This window comes from Cupressus sempervirens, chromosome 10 (assembly GCF_028749045.1).
Source record: "Cupressus sempervirens isolate cs-2001-9-10 chromosome 10, ASM2874904v1, whole genome shotgun sequence".
NCBI lineage: Eukaryota > Viridiplantae > Streptophyta > Pinopsida > Cupressales > Cupressaceae > Cupressus > Cupressus sempervirens.
The window spans coordinates 801,717,942-801,738,275 of NC_143127.1; the positions used below are offsets into that span (position 1 = coordinate 801,717,942).

Here is a 20,334-nt window from a genome sequence, read left to right on the forward strand (position 1 = left end):
TGGGTAGATCACGTGGGCAAACAAGTGAACTTGTGGATTTTTTTTCCAAGCTAGAACTTTGTAATCTGGAGCTATGCATGTGGATCAATCAAACCTTGAGGGAAAATGAAAGGAATCAGCTTTTAAAATGAGGAAAAAGATGAATTAGAGGGTTTTTCTTGAGCACTATAGGTGAATGAATTTCAAGCACTTGGTCTGAAAATGAGGCATATATGCATATACATACAAGAGGGATGTATCTCTTATAAGTGGGGTTTGCAAATCCAATTACAAGTCATTTTGGGAAGGTTTGCTGACTACAAACTGATTTTTAAAGTGCACTTGCAGGTTTAGAAGGAGACTTCATTTTGCATTTGGAAGACACTTGCAAGTGGGGTTTTCAAGTCCACTTGCATGTAAGGGAAAAATCTCTTCATCAATCAATGCAATTCTTACTCTTTGATGATCTCGTGAGAAATGGCTGAGAATGTGTTGGTACCCAATATGGACATGGTTTTAAAACATGTAATTCATGTTTTTGAACTACTTTGAACTAAAGTTCAAAGTAGTTCAAAGAAGTTCAGAATAGTTCAGCAGTTCGAATTGGTTCAACTTGCTGGGACAAGTTCAAATAATTTTACAGGTTCGTTGGTTCAATGTGCATAACAGACATGTTCAAAGAATAGTTATCAGAGGTGCAAGGTTATGGTTGGAATCTTCAGTGCATTTTTTTTCAATGGTTTAGTCTACATAAGAAGATTCACAGTGGTTCAGCGGTTCAAATGATCCATCCCATAGGTTCGAATGAGCTTGGCAGTTCAAAGAATTCAATCGGTTTGAAATGTTTTAAATGGTACAACAGGTTCATGGAGGATCAAATGGTTCATAGGTTCAAGGAGCTCAAATAGAGGTAGATTCAATGTAAAAGTTCAACAGTTCAGAGTTCAGGTTCAAAACATGACATGGTTTGAAGTGGTTCAACGGGTTTGATGGTTCGACAGTTTTATATACCTCCACTTTGTGTTCAATAACTTTTGTTTCGAACATAATTTTCTCGATCACTCCGGTCAGGTTCTGCGGAATTAGGATCTCTTCAACATATCCAAAAATGAAGGAAATCCAACGGTAGAATAATTAGTTATGGCCCCCGCACCGAGACCCATTTGACTGTCAAAACAAATCCGCCCAGCAGCAAATTTTTATTATTATTTTGAACTGATTTATTCATTTGCCACTTGTCCGAATATGCTAAGATGACATTTGATTTAGTGAAAAATCTCTAAAAGTTGAATGTCATAAAAATCAAAGAAAATCTATCAAGGAAGATGAAGAGAAACGGTTTCAAGATTCAGTTAGGGAAACTGAAAAGCCATGGGAAGTGAAAAGATAAAAAGGCCAGCAGCAGCAATGCAAGGGGTTCCACTTTTTGGCTGGGTCTGTAGACTTTGGGCTGCAGAACAGAGGAGTTGGATCAAAGTTTTATTTACTGGGAGAGAAAGAGCAGAGTTTTGTTTAATTTTCCAAACTGTGAGTTGGAAAACAAGGGATATTTTGATTTTGAATGTATGCAGGGGGAGGGAATTCAGATTGCCTTCTCAGTTAGTGATTTAGATGCATAATGTAATGAGAACTTTGTTGTTTCAACATTTTTAGAGGAGGGAGACTTGGGAGATAATTGCATACTAGAATTTTGAGTCTGGGCAATTTTCTTTCCACTGATTGTTATCTTTGTATGACTTTCAGTTTTCTGTAAATGCATTTATGTCATGGCTTTCTAAATATATTTGATTTTAAAGCGTTTTTAAAGCTCTGATTCTTTGCTTTCTCAGGCTTCATTCTCCTTGTAACACTACATGCAAATGGACTTTGTGTCATTTGTTACTTATTTTCTTGTGGTCATCTAGCTTTCCGCATCTACTTTGTGTTTACAGGTAGATGCTTGTAATCCTTTCATGCTTTTAGGTTAAAAGCAACCACAATTAATTCATTGTAGATCTTATACGGGGAGCTGTACCCGATAAAATTCAGAGGGAGGTTATCAATCCAACGGTAACCTGTCCAACTGTTGGTGTTGATTAGTTCTCCCACTTGGGCAGTCAGGGTTATAATTGCACACATATTCTTGGAGGACAATCTGTTCACCAACAGAATGTAAACTGAAATGCAATAAACTAGCAACCTCCAAGACTGATTCAAACATCAGAAATGGGTTTTGAGGTTACTGTTGCAAGCCAACTTGCAACGCTGATAAAAAATGGCATCTAGGGAACAACAACCTGGTTCACAATGAACAAAGAAAGCACCAAAATGTTTTCTGTTTGTAAACATTCTTGCATCTTCTGCAAAAAAGAAATGGCGATTTGGGAAAAAATGTGGTTTGTATTGATTAATACAAGCAGCAAAGTTTGAACACCAGCAAAGTGAGTCGGTTTTGCCCTAGACTGGGCTTTCTAAACCATATTTCAAGCGAACAATGTATTGCAACAGCAATGGTGGGATTTTAGACTCTTGATACAAGCTGTGAATGCATTGTAATCTTTCAAAATTATGAACAACTGTCCTAGGCAGGCTTTTATAATCACGTTGCAGCTTGGAACTTTAACACTTGTAAAAACATCTTATAATGCCCTAGGCAGGCCTTATAAACGATGATACAAGTGCTGGAGATGATTTGTCTTTTTATAAATTACTTGCATTTTCCCTAGGCAGGCTTACCAAGCAATGCTGCAACTTGGAAATGATTTTTTCTTTAAAAAATCACATGCAAATGCTCTAGGATGGGCTTTTTTGACCGCTATGCATGTTTAAAAGTTTTTAAACATGAAAGCATAACATAGTTGGGCTTTTAAAACCCGACCACACACTCTAACAATCATTTATTTCCTCTTTAAAATGCAGAGACGAGTTTTGAGATCACATTACAAGGAGAATTCAATATGTTTTGAGTAGTAATCAGTATATGTAGTTGGGCGTTAAAAGCCTGCTTACATATAGTTTTCCTTAAAACACTTGCAATCAACTTGAAAAACGTCTTAAGAGCATGGGTGGGTTTTATATGCATGCCTCCAAGCATTTATTGTTATGTAGAAGTTTAGTTTGTAAAGGCCCACTTACATATATAACATTCTCATTAAAGAGATCAAGTTCCCTTTGAAAATGTTATTTCAAATGCAATGCTGGACTTTTATCCATCCATTACAAGTGAATGCTTCTCAAAACAAGTTGCAATTACTTGCAAAAAGCCCGTACTTCATGACTTAAGTGACCTTTGATTCCAAATCGCAGGCTTTTGACAAAGAACAAAGACCTACAATCGGGCATAAAAATCCCACCCGTAATTGCTTTATTCCTTATCATCTCTTAGAATATGGCTCCGATTAGGCCTACAATAGCTCGAAATGAGAAGAATTCAAAAACCAACAAACCTAGGATGAAACAAAATCAAAATGAAACAAAACAATCAAGAAAAATCAATCAAGGACTTGAAGGTTACCAAGAATCTAGTACCTGCAGTCAAGGAAGAAAAACCCATCTTTGCAAGAAAGATAAAGAGAAACTCGATGAAAACCTTTGAAAATGGCATCCATAGGATGCACAAATTTGGAAAACTCAAGGGATAACTGATTCCCTTCGTAAAATGTTAGGAACACTCTACTTAGAGAAGTTGACTAAAAATTAGTGGAAATTGTGTAGGGTTATCCAATTTTGCAAATACAAAATTGAGGACAACAAACAATTCCTGCTCATGTCAAAACCTGATCCAAATGTTGGAAGGAAATTGCTGAGTTCTCCAAAGGTGTGATATCTTGAATTTTACCCCTTCTCTGATTTTCACATTCTTAATGCTTTGCTCTGCCTTTTGTTTTACTTGCTTTAAATTGACTTTGAGAGTTTGCTCTTATAGCCATTTCAACAAAAAGACATCTTTCATTGCATGGCCAACCGTCTTATAGATTAATTGAATTGCTATCAAACAACTTTTAATTCATTGGATACCATCCTTGGCTGACCGGATTAAGTGTTTAAAGTGGGAGATGAGATTCTGAAGTTGCTTATGTTGGAGGCCTGTCCAAGGCAAGGTTGGATCCCAACCTGCCTTTGCATAGCATTTCCAGTCAATGTTTTTCTATGCTTGTTCTAATTTGCACTTGCTCTTCCAATTAACTTCACTTATTCATCAATTTCATCTCCCAGTTGTATGTTTTCTTGTCTTGATTAGTTCAGGTTTGAATTTCACTGTTAGTTTGCCCAGATTTGTTTATTATATTGAATTCATGCTTCCAAGTCATCCATCTTGATTTAACCTCTGTTTGCAGCCCCTTTCTCATGTTTTAAGGTGGAGATTACAAGTTTTAGACACAAGTTGAAATCAAGGTCAGGATCCAACTTGATTATAGACATTCGTCCAAGTCAAGGTGCAATGTCCCCTTTTTGGGTCAATTATAATGATTATTTATAAATCAATTTGAATATTTATAATAGCCATTTTGGTTATCAAATGATGTTTAATTATTTAGATTTGTGATCAAAAGATACAAATGTTATCCAAGTTCCTTGGACACCATCTATGGACTCCCTCATAGTTTATAGGTCCAAGCCTGCTTCTCTAATGGGACGCTGACCCCTACCCTCTATATTAGAATATTTTGAATGTTTCCTTTAACGCTTAAGATAGCTTCTCGTATTTTAACAATCTAATATTATTATATTAGATACTTGCTATTTTGTTCCTATATTGTAGCAGTCTAATATTAGATACTTGCTATTTTGTAAATATCTGGAATTGTATATATGAGCGTGTTGCTCATTGTAAATATTAAGCAATTCATTAAAATCTATCTGCTCTTGCGTCTACTATTTTATGGTATCAAAGCCTACTTCTTAAATTTTTTCAAAAATCATAATTTCCTCTTCAAAATTATCAAACCCATTTTCGAAATTATTTTTCTGTCATCCTTGCTTCATCATATCAAAATCCTTTCCTTTTCGAACAAGGGTTTTGTCTTAAAGTTTTCGTTTGGGACTCCACGAGCAACAAAAATCGTAGTTTTGCCTCTGCAAATCGCGAGCTTCAGATTGCATTTTTTTTCTTCTACCTCACGACCTCACGTGACAGATCATTGGCGTTTTCATCCCCTGCAACGTTTGATACTGCCATTTGTAGAGGAAAAAAAAGGGCCTGTAACGTTTGATATGAATCGCAATTTTTGCCTACAAAAATCACGACTTCTTGCAACATTCAGGGTCGTTTCTTGATTGCTACAACCTAAATGCCTCTTTCAGCACCAACATCGTCCTTTTTTGGGCATATTTTGACAACATTTTGCCATTTTTCTGCTGTTTTTGACCTCCATGGCTGCAAATTTGGTTTTTTGCTTGAAACCCTCATTTTTTGAGCTCAAAAAATTGTTTTGAGTTCAGATTCTTGGTGGGTTTTCCGAGATCTTATTTGGGTCTTCGTCAGTTTTTTCTTAGAGTTGCCAGAAACTCCTCTGTCCCTACTTGGGCGTGCATATCCCCGTATCCAATTTAGAAATGTATCCAATACTGCCTGGATACACGTCGAATATTGTACCCATGTCTGCCTAATAAACTTGATTTATGAACCGTACCAAATACTATGGGATTTGTTTTTTTTAAAAATTTGATGTAGATCTTCCCTTTAATGTAAAAAAAAACTATATTAAAGCAAATTTTTTTAAAATAGTATAAACAAAACCTCCACTGAATGAGAAAGACAACTAAAATGTTTTTATATTTCATCAACCTGTTTTTGGGTTATTTTCTAATGCAACTCTACTATGTTTACATATTGTAAAGCGTTAAATTCACTTATTAATATTTATGTAGCATTTATGTGTCAATATTACTTTTGAAGTAATGAAAATCTCTCACAATAACTTAGATAACTATGTTAAATATATGTATATGTATTATTTATTAATGTTGTGTCCAGCCGTATCCATATTGGGGGTCTTAAAAAAATCGCCGTATCCGTACCCAATATCATATTTGTATTTGTATCCATATCTGTATTCATGCAACTTTGTTTTTTCTAGGTACCTCATTTTCCGTGTCTCAATTTTTGAGCCAACAGATTTGAAATCTGACTTCAGATTCTTTCTGGGTTTTTTCTCAGCTCTTTCAAGTACCTGTCGGATCTTTTTTGGGTAAGCCAGGAATTTGCTTTGAAATTCGTGCTTGTTGAACTTCAGTTTTTGAAGTGTCCCTAATTGTATTTAACACTTCATTTTTTTGGCAAATGGCCTCTTTGACCAACTTGATGTCAGAGGGCAATTAGCGATTTAATTTCAATAATTACAATACTTGCAAGCAATGTATGTTGACTATATTTGAGTATCGCCTCCTGGACAAATTGGTTTTGGGCACAGAAACTCGTCCTACCACAACTAGAGCTGATCAGGACAAGTTTGATGATCGTAACAGAGAAGCTGTCTGTTACAGATGACTAATTGCCTTAGATTCCTTTATGGAAGACGACCTCCGACATTTGGAAGCACTTGAAGGAGCTACATGAGACCTTTGATAAAAGATGAGTTTTCTTCTTGAAAAATCAATTGTTCTCTATCATGATGGATGATAGTATGTCTTTACAGGAGCATCTCACGAAGATTAAGGACATTCGAGATCAGCTTGAGGCTATTGGTCAGAAAATGGAGGAAGAAGATATGGTAGTCATCACTCTCAAGAGTCTACCACAATCTTACGAGCACTTTGTTGAGACTCTCAACATTACGTCTACGAATGTTGTTTTGATGTTTCCTGCTTTATGCAACAAACTCCTACAACAGGATCGCTAGAAGTAGCAGTTTTGTAGCTGTGCTTCCTCGTCCTCTTCAAAACAATGCTTTTGTAGCTACATTTCAACCATCTCAGTACTCTCAACATGGATGTTCACATCAACCTTCAAGTAACCCTCAGCAAAAGAAAGTGCAGTGTCACTACTGTCGCAAGTATGGCCATATGAAGAAAGATTGCCGTTAGAGAATCACTTTTGAACAAAGGAAGCAGGGAGGGTCACATCAACAGGCAAATGTTGCTGAACACTCTGAGCAGGAGTCTGTTTTTTACGCTTTTATGGCTAAAAGCTCTTTAGATATAGCTAGGTCTTTTGCTTGGTATATCGATTCTGGTGCTTCATGTCACTTTTCTCATCAGCGTGACTATTTTATAGATTTCTCTCCGTTTAGTGATTTAGTTGTGTTTGGCGGAGGAGAGGAAAACAAAATTGTTGGCCGAGGAAATGTCCAGATATAGTCTGATGGGAAGAAGCTTCTCCTCCTCAATGTGTGCTACGTTCCTGGTATGGCACTCAATTTGCTTTCTGTGAATCAGATCATGAGGAATTCCCCTCCATTGGATGTGGTGTTCAGTACTAAAAAATGTTCCATTATTGATCAAGAGACTCATCTTACCATTGCTATTGGTCTAGAAGATCATGGCCTATATCGGCTTACTAACACCGGTGATTCTCTTGAGATAGCTATGGGAGCTCGTACTTCATCTCTTAGCACTTTGTGGCATCAGCGATAGGGACATCTCAACATCTAGTACTTGTCTCAGATGTCCCAGGAGGGACTTGTTTCTGGCCTACCTGATATTCAGACACAACATCTTGGAGTGTGTGGCGCTTGTCAAGCTGGCAAACAACATCTTACTTCGTTCAATGATGGTCATTATTGGCGTGCATCTAAGGTACTTCATTTACTTCATGCTGACATTTGTGGCCCTATGAATACATCTTCAATTACTGGTTGCAAATACCTTTTGCTCATTGTTCATGATTTTAGTAGAAAGATGTGGGTATACTTTCTTAGACAAAAATCATATGCATTTACTACCTTTCAAAAGTTTAAATCTTTGGTTGAAAAAGAGTTCGGCTGTAGTATCATTTCTCTTAGAACAGATAATAGTGGAGAATTTTGTTCCACTGCATTCTTCGAATTCTATGCTACCCATGGTATTAAACGCCAGTTCACTACATCTCATACTGCGTCGTAATCATACGATTGTTGAGTTGGCTCATTCTATGTTACAACACAAAATTGTTCCTAATAAGTATTGGGCAGAAGTTGTGTTTACTGTTGTCTACCTCCTAAATCGTTCTCCTACTCAAGCTGTTAAAGGAAAGACTCCAGAAGAGGTTTGGTTTGGTCGTAAGCCCAGTATCAGTCATCTGAAGACTTTTGGCTCTCTTGCATATTTCTGGATTCCTGGTGCTAAGCACTCGAAGTTGGATTTCAAGAGTCAGAGACTCATGATGATAGGGTACAATGATAATCATAAGGCCTACAGACTGATAGATGTCGACATTGATCATCTTATATTTAGTCGTGATGTTGTTTTTGATGAATCTCGAGGACCTTTTCTTTCTTCTCCTATGTAGTGTTTTGAGGATCAGCCTCACAATGTTCCTCTTCCTCTAGCTTCACCTGATGGGAGGGATGATGTAGAGGATGCCCGTCATGAGGCTCCTATTGCTGATCTTGTTGAGGCTCTGGAACATAATCCTCTTTCTGCTGCTGTTGCTGCTCCTAATCCTCTTCCAGCCCCTCCAAACATTGGTTCCCCCACTCTCCGGGCTAAATGGTGGGCTAAAACTATTAGTGATCTCAAGGATGATGAGCTCATTGAGGGTAGAGCTTCCAAAAATAAGAGCAAACAACAGCCTAAAGTTAATTTTGCTCTTATGGCTAACATTCATAGTGTCTATGAGCCACAAACTTATTCTAAGGCTATAGTTATCCTTGAGCGGGAATAGGCTATGAAAGAAGAGTTCCAAAGTCTTCAAAAAAATCACACTTGGGTCCTCTTTGATCTTACTTCAGGGAAGAAGCCCATTAGCTGCAAATGGGTGTACAAGGTGAAATATAAAGCTGATGGAACCTTAGACAAGTATAAAACTTGTCTTGTTGGTTGTGGGTGCTTCATAGAAAGAAGGCATTGACTATGAGGAGACCTTTTCTCCTACAGTCAAAATGAGTACTGTATGGCTTGTCCTTTCCTTAGCAGCTTAGTTTGGTTGGAAAGTCCATCAGATGAATGTTAAGAGTGCTTTTTTGAATGGTGACTTGCAAGAAGAGGTCTACATGACGCAACCCCCTAGATTTAAGGTTGTTGGTCAGGAACACAAAGTTTGTAAACTTGTCATACATGCATACATACATACATACATACATACGTATAGACATACCATTTGCATAACAAATTGATGGTTTGGCAGAGCTAGAACCTATAGGGGTTCTTACATTAGAGGAACCATGAGAGTCTTGTTTGACAAAAATACCTACTTTGTTTATCATATTCTTGATAAGCTTTGAATCATGCAAAATCAAAGGAGTACTATAAAGTTGGACTTGTATAGGGACTTCTATGATAGGAGCCAAAGAAGGATCAAAGAAGGGGTTCCAAGGAGTGACAGGGATACCTAGTTGTCCAAAGAACCAAGGGCCATTGTGAACGACAAAATCACGATCTGAAGGGTGCTTGACACAAATAAAAAAGAACTCAAAATCCAATGGTTTGAGGACAGGGAGAGATGAGTTGCACCAAGTTGATTTAACCCATTCCAAAACCTATCAAAAGGTGACTACTTCAAAGCATAATGATCAAAGATTGGCTCCCCAAATCTGTAGAAACAACTTTGACACAAGTGTCAGTTATGTGAAAATCCACAAGCTCAACTAAGAAAGCCACTTTTGCATCGCCAACTGAAATAGAGGCTGAAGGAGTAAGAGTAGAGATAGGATTAGGAATGACCTTTGGAGAAACCAAAGGTGACGACAATGACACCTTAGGAGGAGATGGGTTAGGATTTGCTTGCTTGATCTACTACACACATCACATAAGACTTGTTGCAAACATGAACTAGGTTTGATATGTTCTTACATGCCAGAAGGTCTTGAGAATCCAAAAGGGGAGGAGTCGCAACTGGAGAGGTAGAGGAAAAAGGGAATGAGAAGTCAGCACTTTGCTTTGCAACCTAGCCTACACAAAGAGGCTTGAATAGGCTAGAAGATGCCTATCGTCCATATAGATCCACCGAGAGTTTGCAGGAATTCGAGCAGATCGAGTATCGCACCCATCCAGTCCTAGTCTCCACACTTATTTCTGAAATTTTTCTAGGTCCGACTCTTTTCTTACCTTTCCTTGCAGCCCTCCACTTTGCCTTTGCTTGCAACCCATCATTACTTCCTAGACATTTTCACCACTTCTTTGTCTTTTGCCACTACACTACACCTGAGTGGACCCTCTGATTGTGCCCTTACATATCGCAGATAATTATTTTATTTTATTATTATGTTAGCCCTCATATGTATCCAAACTCAAAATTTTAAAATCAATCATTTTATCTCTGATGTTCTTGTTGAATATTGTAAGTTCAAGAACAAGCCTTGAAGTACTTCGAACTACTTCATATCGGTTTGATTGGTACAAATGGGTTCATAGGCTTAGTACAGAGGTTCGGCAATTCAGAGTTCAGGTTCAAGAGCACAAGTTCAGTGGTTCCCTTTGGTACATTATAGTTCTAATTAGCTTGTGTAGATGCTTCCATTATGAATATGCTTGATCCAGGTGAAATGTGACTTAATATGGTTCAGCAGGTTTGAGGTGGCATACCCAGAGACAATATGGTTCAAGTGATTTAAAATGGTTCAATTGGTTTAGATAGGTTCATTATGATTCGATGGTTCAAGAATTCTACCCAGTTCAATGGTTTGAACTGTGGAGTAAAAAGTTCAAATCTATGGTCTAAAATGCAGATTTTGAAGTGTAGTTTCACCTACTCTGTGGTTCATGAAATCTCTGACATTCCAATGATAGGTATTTCACAGAGGAGGCCAAAATAGAGTAATTCAAAACTATTAAGCTAATGACAGTGTCAGTTAAATTGTGCTTGTAGAAGATATCATTTGCATCCTTTAAGTGTCCATTTCCAGTCGGGCTACATAACGACATGGAGTGAATAGATGTTAAATATTGGCTCGTGGCTTGGAAACACCAAAGATGGCTGATGATGGATCAGGCACATGTCACACCCGATCAATAGGGTTGCATGCCACCATTGAAGGATGAATCCAAGACGTCCCTTGTTTGGGAACTTCGCTGAATTTAGTAACCCATGTCTCCGAGCAAGTCCATGATGTATGAAATTTGTAGAGATCGAGCTGGTTTGAAGGTGTTCACTTACCTTGTTTATATGGGAATACTAGTGCATGAAGCTTTGTAGTTATATGTCAATTATCAAACTACCCCTAATGGAGTTGAGCTAGCAAATCCAAAAGATAACCATGAAATGTTTCACAAAATGATGATAATTGCCTAAACATCTTTGAAGTAATGAAGGCCTTGACATTGAAGGAATTGATCATAGTCAATATGAAAGGGATTTTCCATTAAAATCCATCACTAAAGTTCGGCTTCATGTTATTAAATATGTTTTCACTGACAAAAGGTAGAGAAGATAGGTTGGAGATTGATTAGGAAGCTTAAGATATCAACAACTGATAGATGTGGCATCAAAACAATGTATAATGGCATGAAGACACTGCACAAAGACCCGGTAAGAAATCTTGAGAGATGTCGATTCATCTCAAGCCATAATCTTCATCCTATCGGGTTCCCTTCGTGTATTTGCTAACAGTTTGAGCCAAGACACAATGGACATATATGAATTGTTTGATAATATGCTCACAAAATTTCAGATCATAATAGACAGAGGTTGTAGGATCGATTAGTGAGTGATTAAGGAATTTGATTAATGGTACAGGTACTCAACAACACATCTAGGTTGGATCAATGATTAGTGAATAATAAACATGAAAGGTCTATCGGGAAGATATGCCAAACATAAACCGTGTCCCCAATTATTGTAGATGAAATTGCGCAGTTTGATGTAATGGAGTCTATATGATTACATCTAATTCATAGATGGAGAACATGAAAGTTCGAGTTCATATTGTCTTGTGTTCCTCAACTCACCGATCAAAGGGGAATAGAGAAGTTGCTTGAACACATGGTGGATGTTGAGGTGAACTAAATAATGACAATTGCCAATGATGGAAATACGAAAATCAAGGAAGTCATTCCATTAAAACATCGAAACGTTATAAAAGGTAATAACTTCCAAGGGTTATTGGGCCTGAACAGAAATGCCAACATCACGGGAAGCAAGGCCTCAAATATGGATATAGTTGCAAATGGTGGTTACATATGTTGATGGAAACAACAAGTTTTAAGGATTTGTCTTCATAATGTGTTAACACTTGGTCTCAAACTGGGGCTCGTTCCACACAAGTATGACAAATCGATTTCCAAGGGACTCGTGATGACAAAGGAACTGGGAACACCAGAGGTTTCCAAGATTGGTTACTCAGTTTCTATAATGTGAGATGAGTACATGCGAACTATTTGAAAAAGTTCACAGTTCAAATCCAAATCAAAGCGGGATAAAGGTGAGCATTACAAATCAAGGATCATCGATCTTTAGCCTAGACAAAAGAATGACATCGAACAAGAGTATAACGATGAGACCATGCCCCAATGATCTATTGAGTAAGGGATCATTGAGCATACTCTAAAATCGAGCACAAATTGTGTTCAATATATGCCGATCACCAATCTCACATTGTAATCAATCATGATAGGTGTGTATAAAAATAATGTCCATGAGCAGCATAGCAAACTATTTGTCAGAATGCTTCGAAATGGGAACGCAAAAATGTACAGAGTATCAGGCTTGATGAGTCCTTGGGCCTCTTCAAACTAGGATGGAGCACACCATGATATCATTATAATGGAAACCCGAGAAAACCACAATTTAAATATCTATTGGACCAACATATGTCAAGTATGGTTGCGGTAATGAACTCCAAAGAGTCATTTTTCCAAATTTCGGTTATTTCACACATGGAAGAAATAAAAATAGTAAAAAAGGAGTTATCATAGATGAGAAAGGATGCATTGAGTAAAACTGTTTTCCTCTTTGCATGCCACTTGTCTAGTATAACATGTATCAACTCTCTCTTATGGTAACAAGACATACATTGGTCTATCAAAACAAAACAAGTTATACCAATGTGGGGTCACCACTATCAAAATTCTATATTCTCTTCGCCTCTATAATATTCCGAGGGGAATAATATTTAATGAAATGGATAATCTTTAAGAAGAGAATATCATAAAAGGCATGATATTAAAATGAGAGCCATCGGCAAAAAAAAGGTGGCCATGGGAATTAAAGAACAGTTGAGAGCCATATGGTTCGAGGATTCAGGTACGAAGACTGAATAACATCCATCCAGGCCTATTAATTGTAAAAGGCTTGACCAAGAAGAGGTTCCACTTCTCTTCAGAAATCTGTGTGCTATAGGAGAGAGGGCATTTTTCTGATTTTGTTATCTATAGGAGTGAAGGGCATAGTTTTCTTTTCAGGAATTAGTAGTGTATAGTTTATTGTGGATGTTGAAATAACGAAGATTGTGTTTTGAAATCTTTGAATTCATTTGCATTTTCTTCAGATTCTATCTAGCTGTCTCCCAGGAATCATTTCATCATCATGCTTATCCATTCAGCTGTGCATGCATTAGATTCTAACACTTTGATTTGAGGATTAATTGCCTTGGGAAAGAATGTACACCTTTCAATTTATTTAGTGTTTGAATGTTAATATGAGGGAAGTAGGCTTTGTATTATTTTCCTATATCCATTGAGTTTATTTATTTCAATTCCCTCACATCTACATCATGGCTATGGGTAGATGCTGGTACCTTTGATGCTTTTTGGCGAAAAGCGTATCAGCGATACAATATTCATTGCATATCAGTCGAAGGGAGCTGTACCTTGTCAAAATTCAGAGAGCATTTGCACATACTATTGCAAACGTCTCAACTGTTAGTTACAGAACTTTGTTGTCTTGTTTGGGCATTCCGGAGTCATTTCGAGGATACTTTTGTGAAAAGACAAATCTGTTCACTAACATATTACAACTGCCATGTTAACTTCTAATTATTCTTAGCATTGAGGGGGTTTTGAGCAGTGACTGTTTGATTATATATTTGATGACCAGTCTTCACGAGAAGTCATCTCATCTCTAATCTTTATCTTATATGTATAATGGTAACAAACACACGGCATTTAGACCCTCAAAACACACAAGCACCTCTATCTAATTGCAGTACTATTTAGAAGGAAGATACAAATGTATCAATGATTTTCATCACAGAACTAGCAAAGTTTTTGGTGCATGTAAAATCTTATAAGGCTCCCCCTTCTAATCTTTATGTAAAATAGTAATAACTACAAGACAAAGGGGCCCTAAAACACAAGCCCTTCTAACTGATAGGAGTAGCAGTTAGAAGGAATGTACAAACACACTATCCCAGGAACTTTCACATGCAAACCTGTTTTGAATTAGGAAAGCTTTTGGTGCATATAATACTCTATAAGCCTCCTTTCTCTCATTTTTCTTATCATCATGGGAAGTTTTTAACTGGCCACATGCAGTCTAGGAAGCTAATGTTTTGTTGTTGCATATATATTTTATTTAAATTTCCAATATGCTTAGCTTTTCTGATAAACACCATCTGGATCTATGATCTAGGATTTTTAAAGAGGACTGTTGATGGATTGTTGAGGAAGCTGAAATAAATGTACCTTTATTTTGAAGTTTTGCTTGCTGATATCAATTTCTATATTGTTTGTTTTCTATTGATCTCGTTTCTGTATGTTGTACTATATTTTGCAATCTATTTTTGTAACTTTTATCTCTGCTACATTGTTTCAAGCTTTCATGCATCATTCATTTCTACACACTTTACTCTCTTATATTTTTATCATACAATTTTGATTTTCAAAGTGTCATTTATTAATAAAGAATTGATAAGTACACACATACTAAAATTCATCAAAATGCAATGTTTCAGGCACGGTTGGCTTTTTGTAAATTCATGGTTACACCTTCAACACTTCTTGTACTGGATGAGCCAACTAACCATCTTGACATACCAACGAAGGAGATGCTCGAGGTGAAAATTGAAAATTGTGCTTAAGAGATTCTTTCTTCTATTCTGCGTGCATAACTTTATTTTTCCATGAATTTTATGTTGACTCAGATATTTACTATTGTAACTGATGTATTGACTGGAATTGCATGATCAGGAGGCGATAAGAGAGTATCGTGGAACAGTAATTGCTGTGTCTCATGATCGATACTTTCTAAAACAAATTGTCAATAGAGTTGTGGAGGTGAAGGATGGAATGCTAAATGATTATGTTGGTGATTACAATGTAAGTACCTTCATATTTTCCATACATACAAATTTTGCAATCATTTTTGAAGTCCTGGTTAATTAGGAGTATTGGAACAATCACTCAAGGAGTTATATTTGTTTAGAAAAGGTAGTCAAAGAAATAAGTGAATTAAATTGTAAGTTCTTGAACCTAAATAAAAGCAGCCTTGCTTTCAGTTCATTGTTCTCTTAATACTCTGAAGTCTAAACATATCTCATTTTATTTTATATGTTTTTTTGACAGTCTTGCTTTTTTGTAAGTTTGACACAAATGATGTCGAAACATTAATGTGGATATTATGTATATTATATATAGTTATCTTGTGTTTTCTCAATTGCATGAATCTGATAACATCAAAAAATTTGAGTTCTTTTTGATTTCTCAGTACTACTTGGAACAAAACCTTGAAGCAAGAGAGAAAGCACTGGAGCGAGAGGAAGAACTTGAGCTCAGTGCTCCCAAAGTAAAAGCCAAATCTAAGATGTCCAAGGTATCTTTGTGACATTTTTTCTGTCTTTTCTTTCTCATTTAAATCTGTATTATGTGTATGCATCTCTCAAGTTCAAACTTGTCAATGAACTTCTATCTTTGAACTTGATTAACTTGATGACATGCTAAAGACAAAAAAGGCTTCTCCCACGAATGGAGAGGTCAAAGGATTTGTGAACTCTATATCTAATTTAGGAAATACTGTATAAAAAAGAATCTGAGGAGTTTATGGTTGATTAACAAGAGAACCCACATTGTTGGTATGAGAATATTTTGAAAAATTCTTTCTACTCTTTTGGGAGAGGGGCGCGGGGAATAATAATTGAATGCTCTAGTTTACAATTTATAACATCATTAGAGAAACAAAACTAAATCGATCATGGTAATCAGTGAAATGCTTGTAGATAAGATAAGATAAAATTATTAATATCCAACAAAAGACCACAAAAGGTCTACGGGACTGAGAGTTTACAATTGTTTACCGCATAGGGTAAGAAGTTCAACACAAGTATAACACAATTCAATTCCAAATAGGTACTTTATTCATGTATGCACTTGCAGATTACAATAACTACAATGATTTCCCATTACCCTCATTCGTCACACAATTTGCCGTCCATATGGTTTCACACGTTTTACAATGTCTGATAGGGTTTGCTGAACCATCACCGTGAAACTTGGGTAACTTTTCTTTAGGGCCAGCCATTGTTACTTGTCTTGGATTCTGAGGTACTTGTGTACTTGCGCTGTTCTGTGTTCCCGCGCTGTTCTGTGCTCCCGCGTTGTTCTGGACTCCCGCGTTGTTTTGTGCTTCCGTGCTATTCTGGACAACAGTCTTGTTCCCAACAACCGCGTTGTCTGGTGACAAGTCTTCAAGTGATGTTCTATTCTCCGCCTGTATCCGTTTGTCCGGTGTATTAGGAACGAAGAGATCCCTCCATGCTCGTGCTCCCTCGGCACTCCGAGCCGTGCGAGTTGCTTCCCTTCCGTTCGGACACTCTCCCCTCGGCGTATACAAGTTAAGAAATTCTTCCCTTGTTTCCTCCACCAAATTCAAGCGTTGTCGAGTTTCTTCCAGCAATTCCTCGGCACTCCTCAGCCTACTAGTTGAGTGCACTCCCTCCGTCTGTGCCTCTTCACCCCTTCGGTGCCCCTCGGCAATCTGCTGAAGTCTCTGTCTGCGTTCTGCTTGCTGTGTTAAAATTAAAATTTCTTTTCCTGTACTTAGTTCATTCTTATCTTTCACCTTATTCCGATCTTTGTTTGGCAAATTCGGCATCAATCTTCATATCATTCCTTCGTTCCAGGTTCCCCGACAACGGCACCAAATATTTATCGCATAGGGTAAGAAGTTCAACACAAGTATAACATGATTCAATTCCGAACAGGTACTTTATTCATGTATTCATTTGCAGATTACAATAACTACAATGATTTCCGATTACAATGATTCCAAAGTCCATCTCGGACGTGTACATATACCTTTCCGAAGGGGTGACTCAAGCGTCACGCGCCCGTTCGGATACTACTCTACCCGCCGGCTACATTATACCTTTTACCGACAACAACAATCAAACAATTGACAACAACAAGAGCACCAAACGGTGTCCAAGAAAAGTGAACAACAAGAAACAAGAAGAGAGAGGCCAAGGCAAAGACTAGGAGTCCTTTCTTGGCAAAAATAAATCAGTCACAAAAGGATAAGACTGCGAGTGGACAGGAGCCCTAAACTATCTTTGTGAACTCGTGGAGGAGTGTTGCTGACGTAAGAAACCGCTACGGGCTTTGACAGATCTGGAATGACCAGTAGAACTGGTAGACCTAGATGGCCTTTTCACACCCCATAAAGGAGATAAGGGTGCGAAAAAGGCAGAAATAAGATGATCAGAGGTATGTCGGTGAGGAAGTAGTGACTGTAAAGTACTATTATGGAGCAGAGTGGCCTCCTGAAGATAGAGCACTAGACATTGCTGGTCACAATAATTGAAAAAAGGTGAAAGAGAAAAAAGGTCCCGGAACAAACAATAAAATCTCTCTGATCTCATAAAAGATAGGGCAATAGAAAATAAAGTGAGTTTCCGTCTTGACCTTAGCTAAGGTACACAGCTTTAAGATCCGTTTTCCTCTGTCAATATGATAGTTGATTTGAGCTCAAAGATAGTGAGAACCAACTTTGAAAGACTCCAGAGAGATACGTAGGGCATGACACCACTGTCGAGATAGGTAACTAGGACGAGCAATATTCCCATCACTGATCTCTAGAAAGTGCTCCGCATAGAAGGCCATCCTCAAACATAAGCCACCATAAGGGTTAGTCTAGGTAGTGATAATATATTGTCTGTAGATATCAAGTCTGACATGCTCATTTATCTCCTATCGAGATGGGAGGAGATGAGTAGGGACATTTGACAAGAACTGATAAGGAGGGAGACGATCAATATCAATCTCAATCGAGCTCAGCAGAGAAGATGCTTGTGCATACTAGCAACATGCACAAGAGCTAGTATCAGAACTCGTAGTAGCAAAAGAAGAACAATATGCCAGGTAGGAATATCTATCACATTCTCAAACCAAATTTGCAAAACCACGTAGGCGATGAAGGAACCAAATCAGATCAAATATGGCTGCAAGACTGAAGGGATGAGCACCAAACTTAGCAAGAATGATACTATGAGGAGTGACCCTGTGACATCTAATGATGCGTCGTAAAAGCAATGTTTGAACCCATTCGATTGAGGCCCAGACAGAACCAAGGAGAGAAGGCCCCCAAACCACTGAGCCATGAAGAACAGTCAGCCGAACAAGGGAGTCCAAGAGGGATAACTTGGACGAGTTATCCTAGAAATGGTGTCTAAAACACTGTTTCTCAAGCATAGCAAGAGAACCCATACCCTTACTAACTCTGGACTTTATCATTGGTCTCATATTGAAGCGGGGTCCAGAAAACTTCCACTCCCAAATACATATAAGAAGACGTGATCTCAATTTCTTGTCCCTAAAAAAAGAAGTGAAGATGAGAAGTCTTTAAGCAATTAAAGATCATAACCCGTGTCTTACCCTGGTTAACCGCAAGCTGTCTTTGATCACAAAAAGAAGCGAAACCATCCAGAAGCCTCTGTAAACTCTCTGGAGAAGAAGCAAGAAGAACCACATCATCTGCGAAAAGAAGTATGGAGATCAAAACCTGGTGTAAGTAGCAACTGTCACTTGGGAGCGAAGACTTCAAAAGGAAATCCTCAAGCTCATCAATATACAAACCGAACAAAGTGGGGGAGAGAGGACAGCCTTGTTTAACCCCAATGGTAGAAAAACCTATGAGATGTTTTTGCTCTAAGTTTCATCAAGGTGAAGAATGAAGAGTGGGTTGCAAATTTTTCTTTATAAGAAGGGCCCATAAAGCACAAAATATGGGAAATTAAATAAAATAAAAAATTGTTAAAATATTTGTGTTGGAAATATTTGGGGGATGTGTAATGTCCATTTTTGGAATATTAGGTGACTTTGTAAAGTACAAAAATAAAACACGAACCGTTGCACTTTATGATCGCCAGAAAAGAACCCACTATGGGAAAGGTGAGAGGATACTGTAATTGGGATGTGAATGTAGCCTATTAATTTCACTTCTGGAGGCAAGCTTTCAAAAGCAATGCATGTAATTACCAAACTAAATAATGATTTGTGGAGCTTGGCAGCTATGCAAATCCATCTTGGCAGACTGCATTACAACAGAATAAAGCAACGGAGAACTGCACAAGTCACTATTGAGTATATGATACTGATAAACAAACACTTTCAAATATTAAAAATGATTGAGTAGCTGCTATATATTAAGAGCTTTTGATTTCAAGTGATCTCCATTACATTAGAAGCCACATATTTATACAGAAAAACATGATGAGCCCTGTGAAACCACAGGTTCTCAAATCTAACAAACAGCATCCTAAATATGCTAACAAACAATAACAAATTAAAGCACACAATGACAAACCATTCACAGGTGGACAATGATGTAATGTTCCAACATTCCCCACTTATCACATTGTTGTTTTAAAGTACTAATAAGAGAATTCTAAAAATCTCGTGCGCAAGAGTGTAATGGGCACCCCTGAATTTTGTTTTCAATATTTGTTTAATAGATGTGAACTGAACAAGTTGTTTTCTGTTTGTTTACTTCAGATTTCATTCATAGGTTAGTGCATACATAGAAATAACATTACATTGAATAGAATAAACATTATTTGCACCATTTCATATGGAAACCCATTACAAATCAACTGAACAGTCAACTGCAAACTGAAATCAGACCTCTGTTACAATATCTCAGACCTGGGAAAATCAGCCTTGTTGATAAATGCTCAGAAAATTACCAGCTTAAATAACTCTTCATCTGACATTCGCCAAACTCCACATGCCAAGGAGGAAGTGTGTAATCCTCTAGAATAGGGCGATTTCCATTATAAAATCAAACCCCATCACAATCCACAAAAGATAGCCCAAAAGATGTTGCCCAGCCATGAGAAACACAAAGGCAGAGTACCCTGAAGCAGATTTAAA

General features: G+C 37.5%; 1 protein-coding gene and 1 pseudogene across 3 annotated transcripts in view; one reads left to right on the forward strand and one right to left on the reverse strand.

The window, feature by feature from the left end:
* Positions 1-20,334, forward strand: part of LOC149536351 (ABC transporter F family member 5-like) — a 108,952-nt gene that overhangs the window by 52,070 nt on the left and 36,548 nt on the right. Inside the window, exons 6-8 of one of the 2 annotated variants that reach the window (XM_089802980.1) lie at positions 14,925-15,026; positions 15,160-15,288; positions 15,677-15,781. In XM_089802980.1, the coding sequence (XP_089659106.1) occupies positions 14,925-15,026; positions 15,160-15,288; positions 15,677-15,781 (336 nt within the window). The remainder of the gene's footprint in view (positions 1-14,924; positions 15,027-15,159; positions 15,289-15,676; positions 15,782-20,334) is intronic. The other variant, XM_089802981.1, reaches the window with a different exon arrangement.
* Positions 1-20,334, reverse strand: part of LOC149536352 (hydroxyphenylpyruvate reductase pseudogene) — a 75,154-nt pseudogene that overhangs the window by 20,003 nt on the left and 34,817 nt on the right. The gene's annotated exons all lie outside the window — the stretch shown is intronic.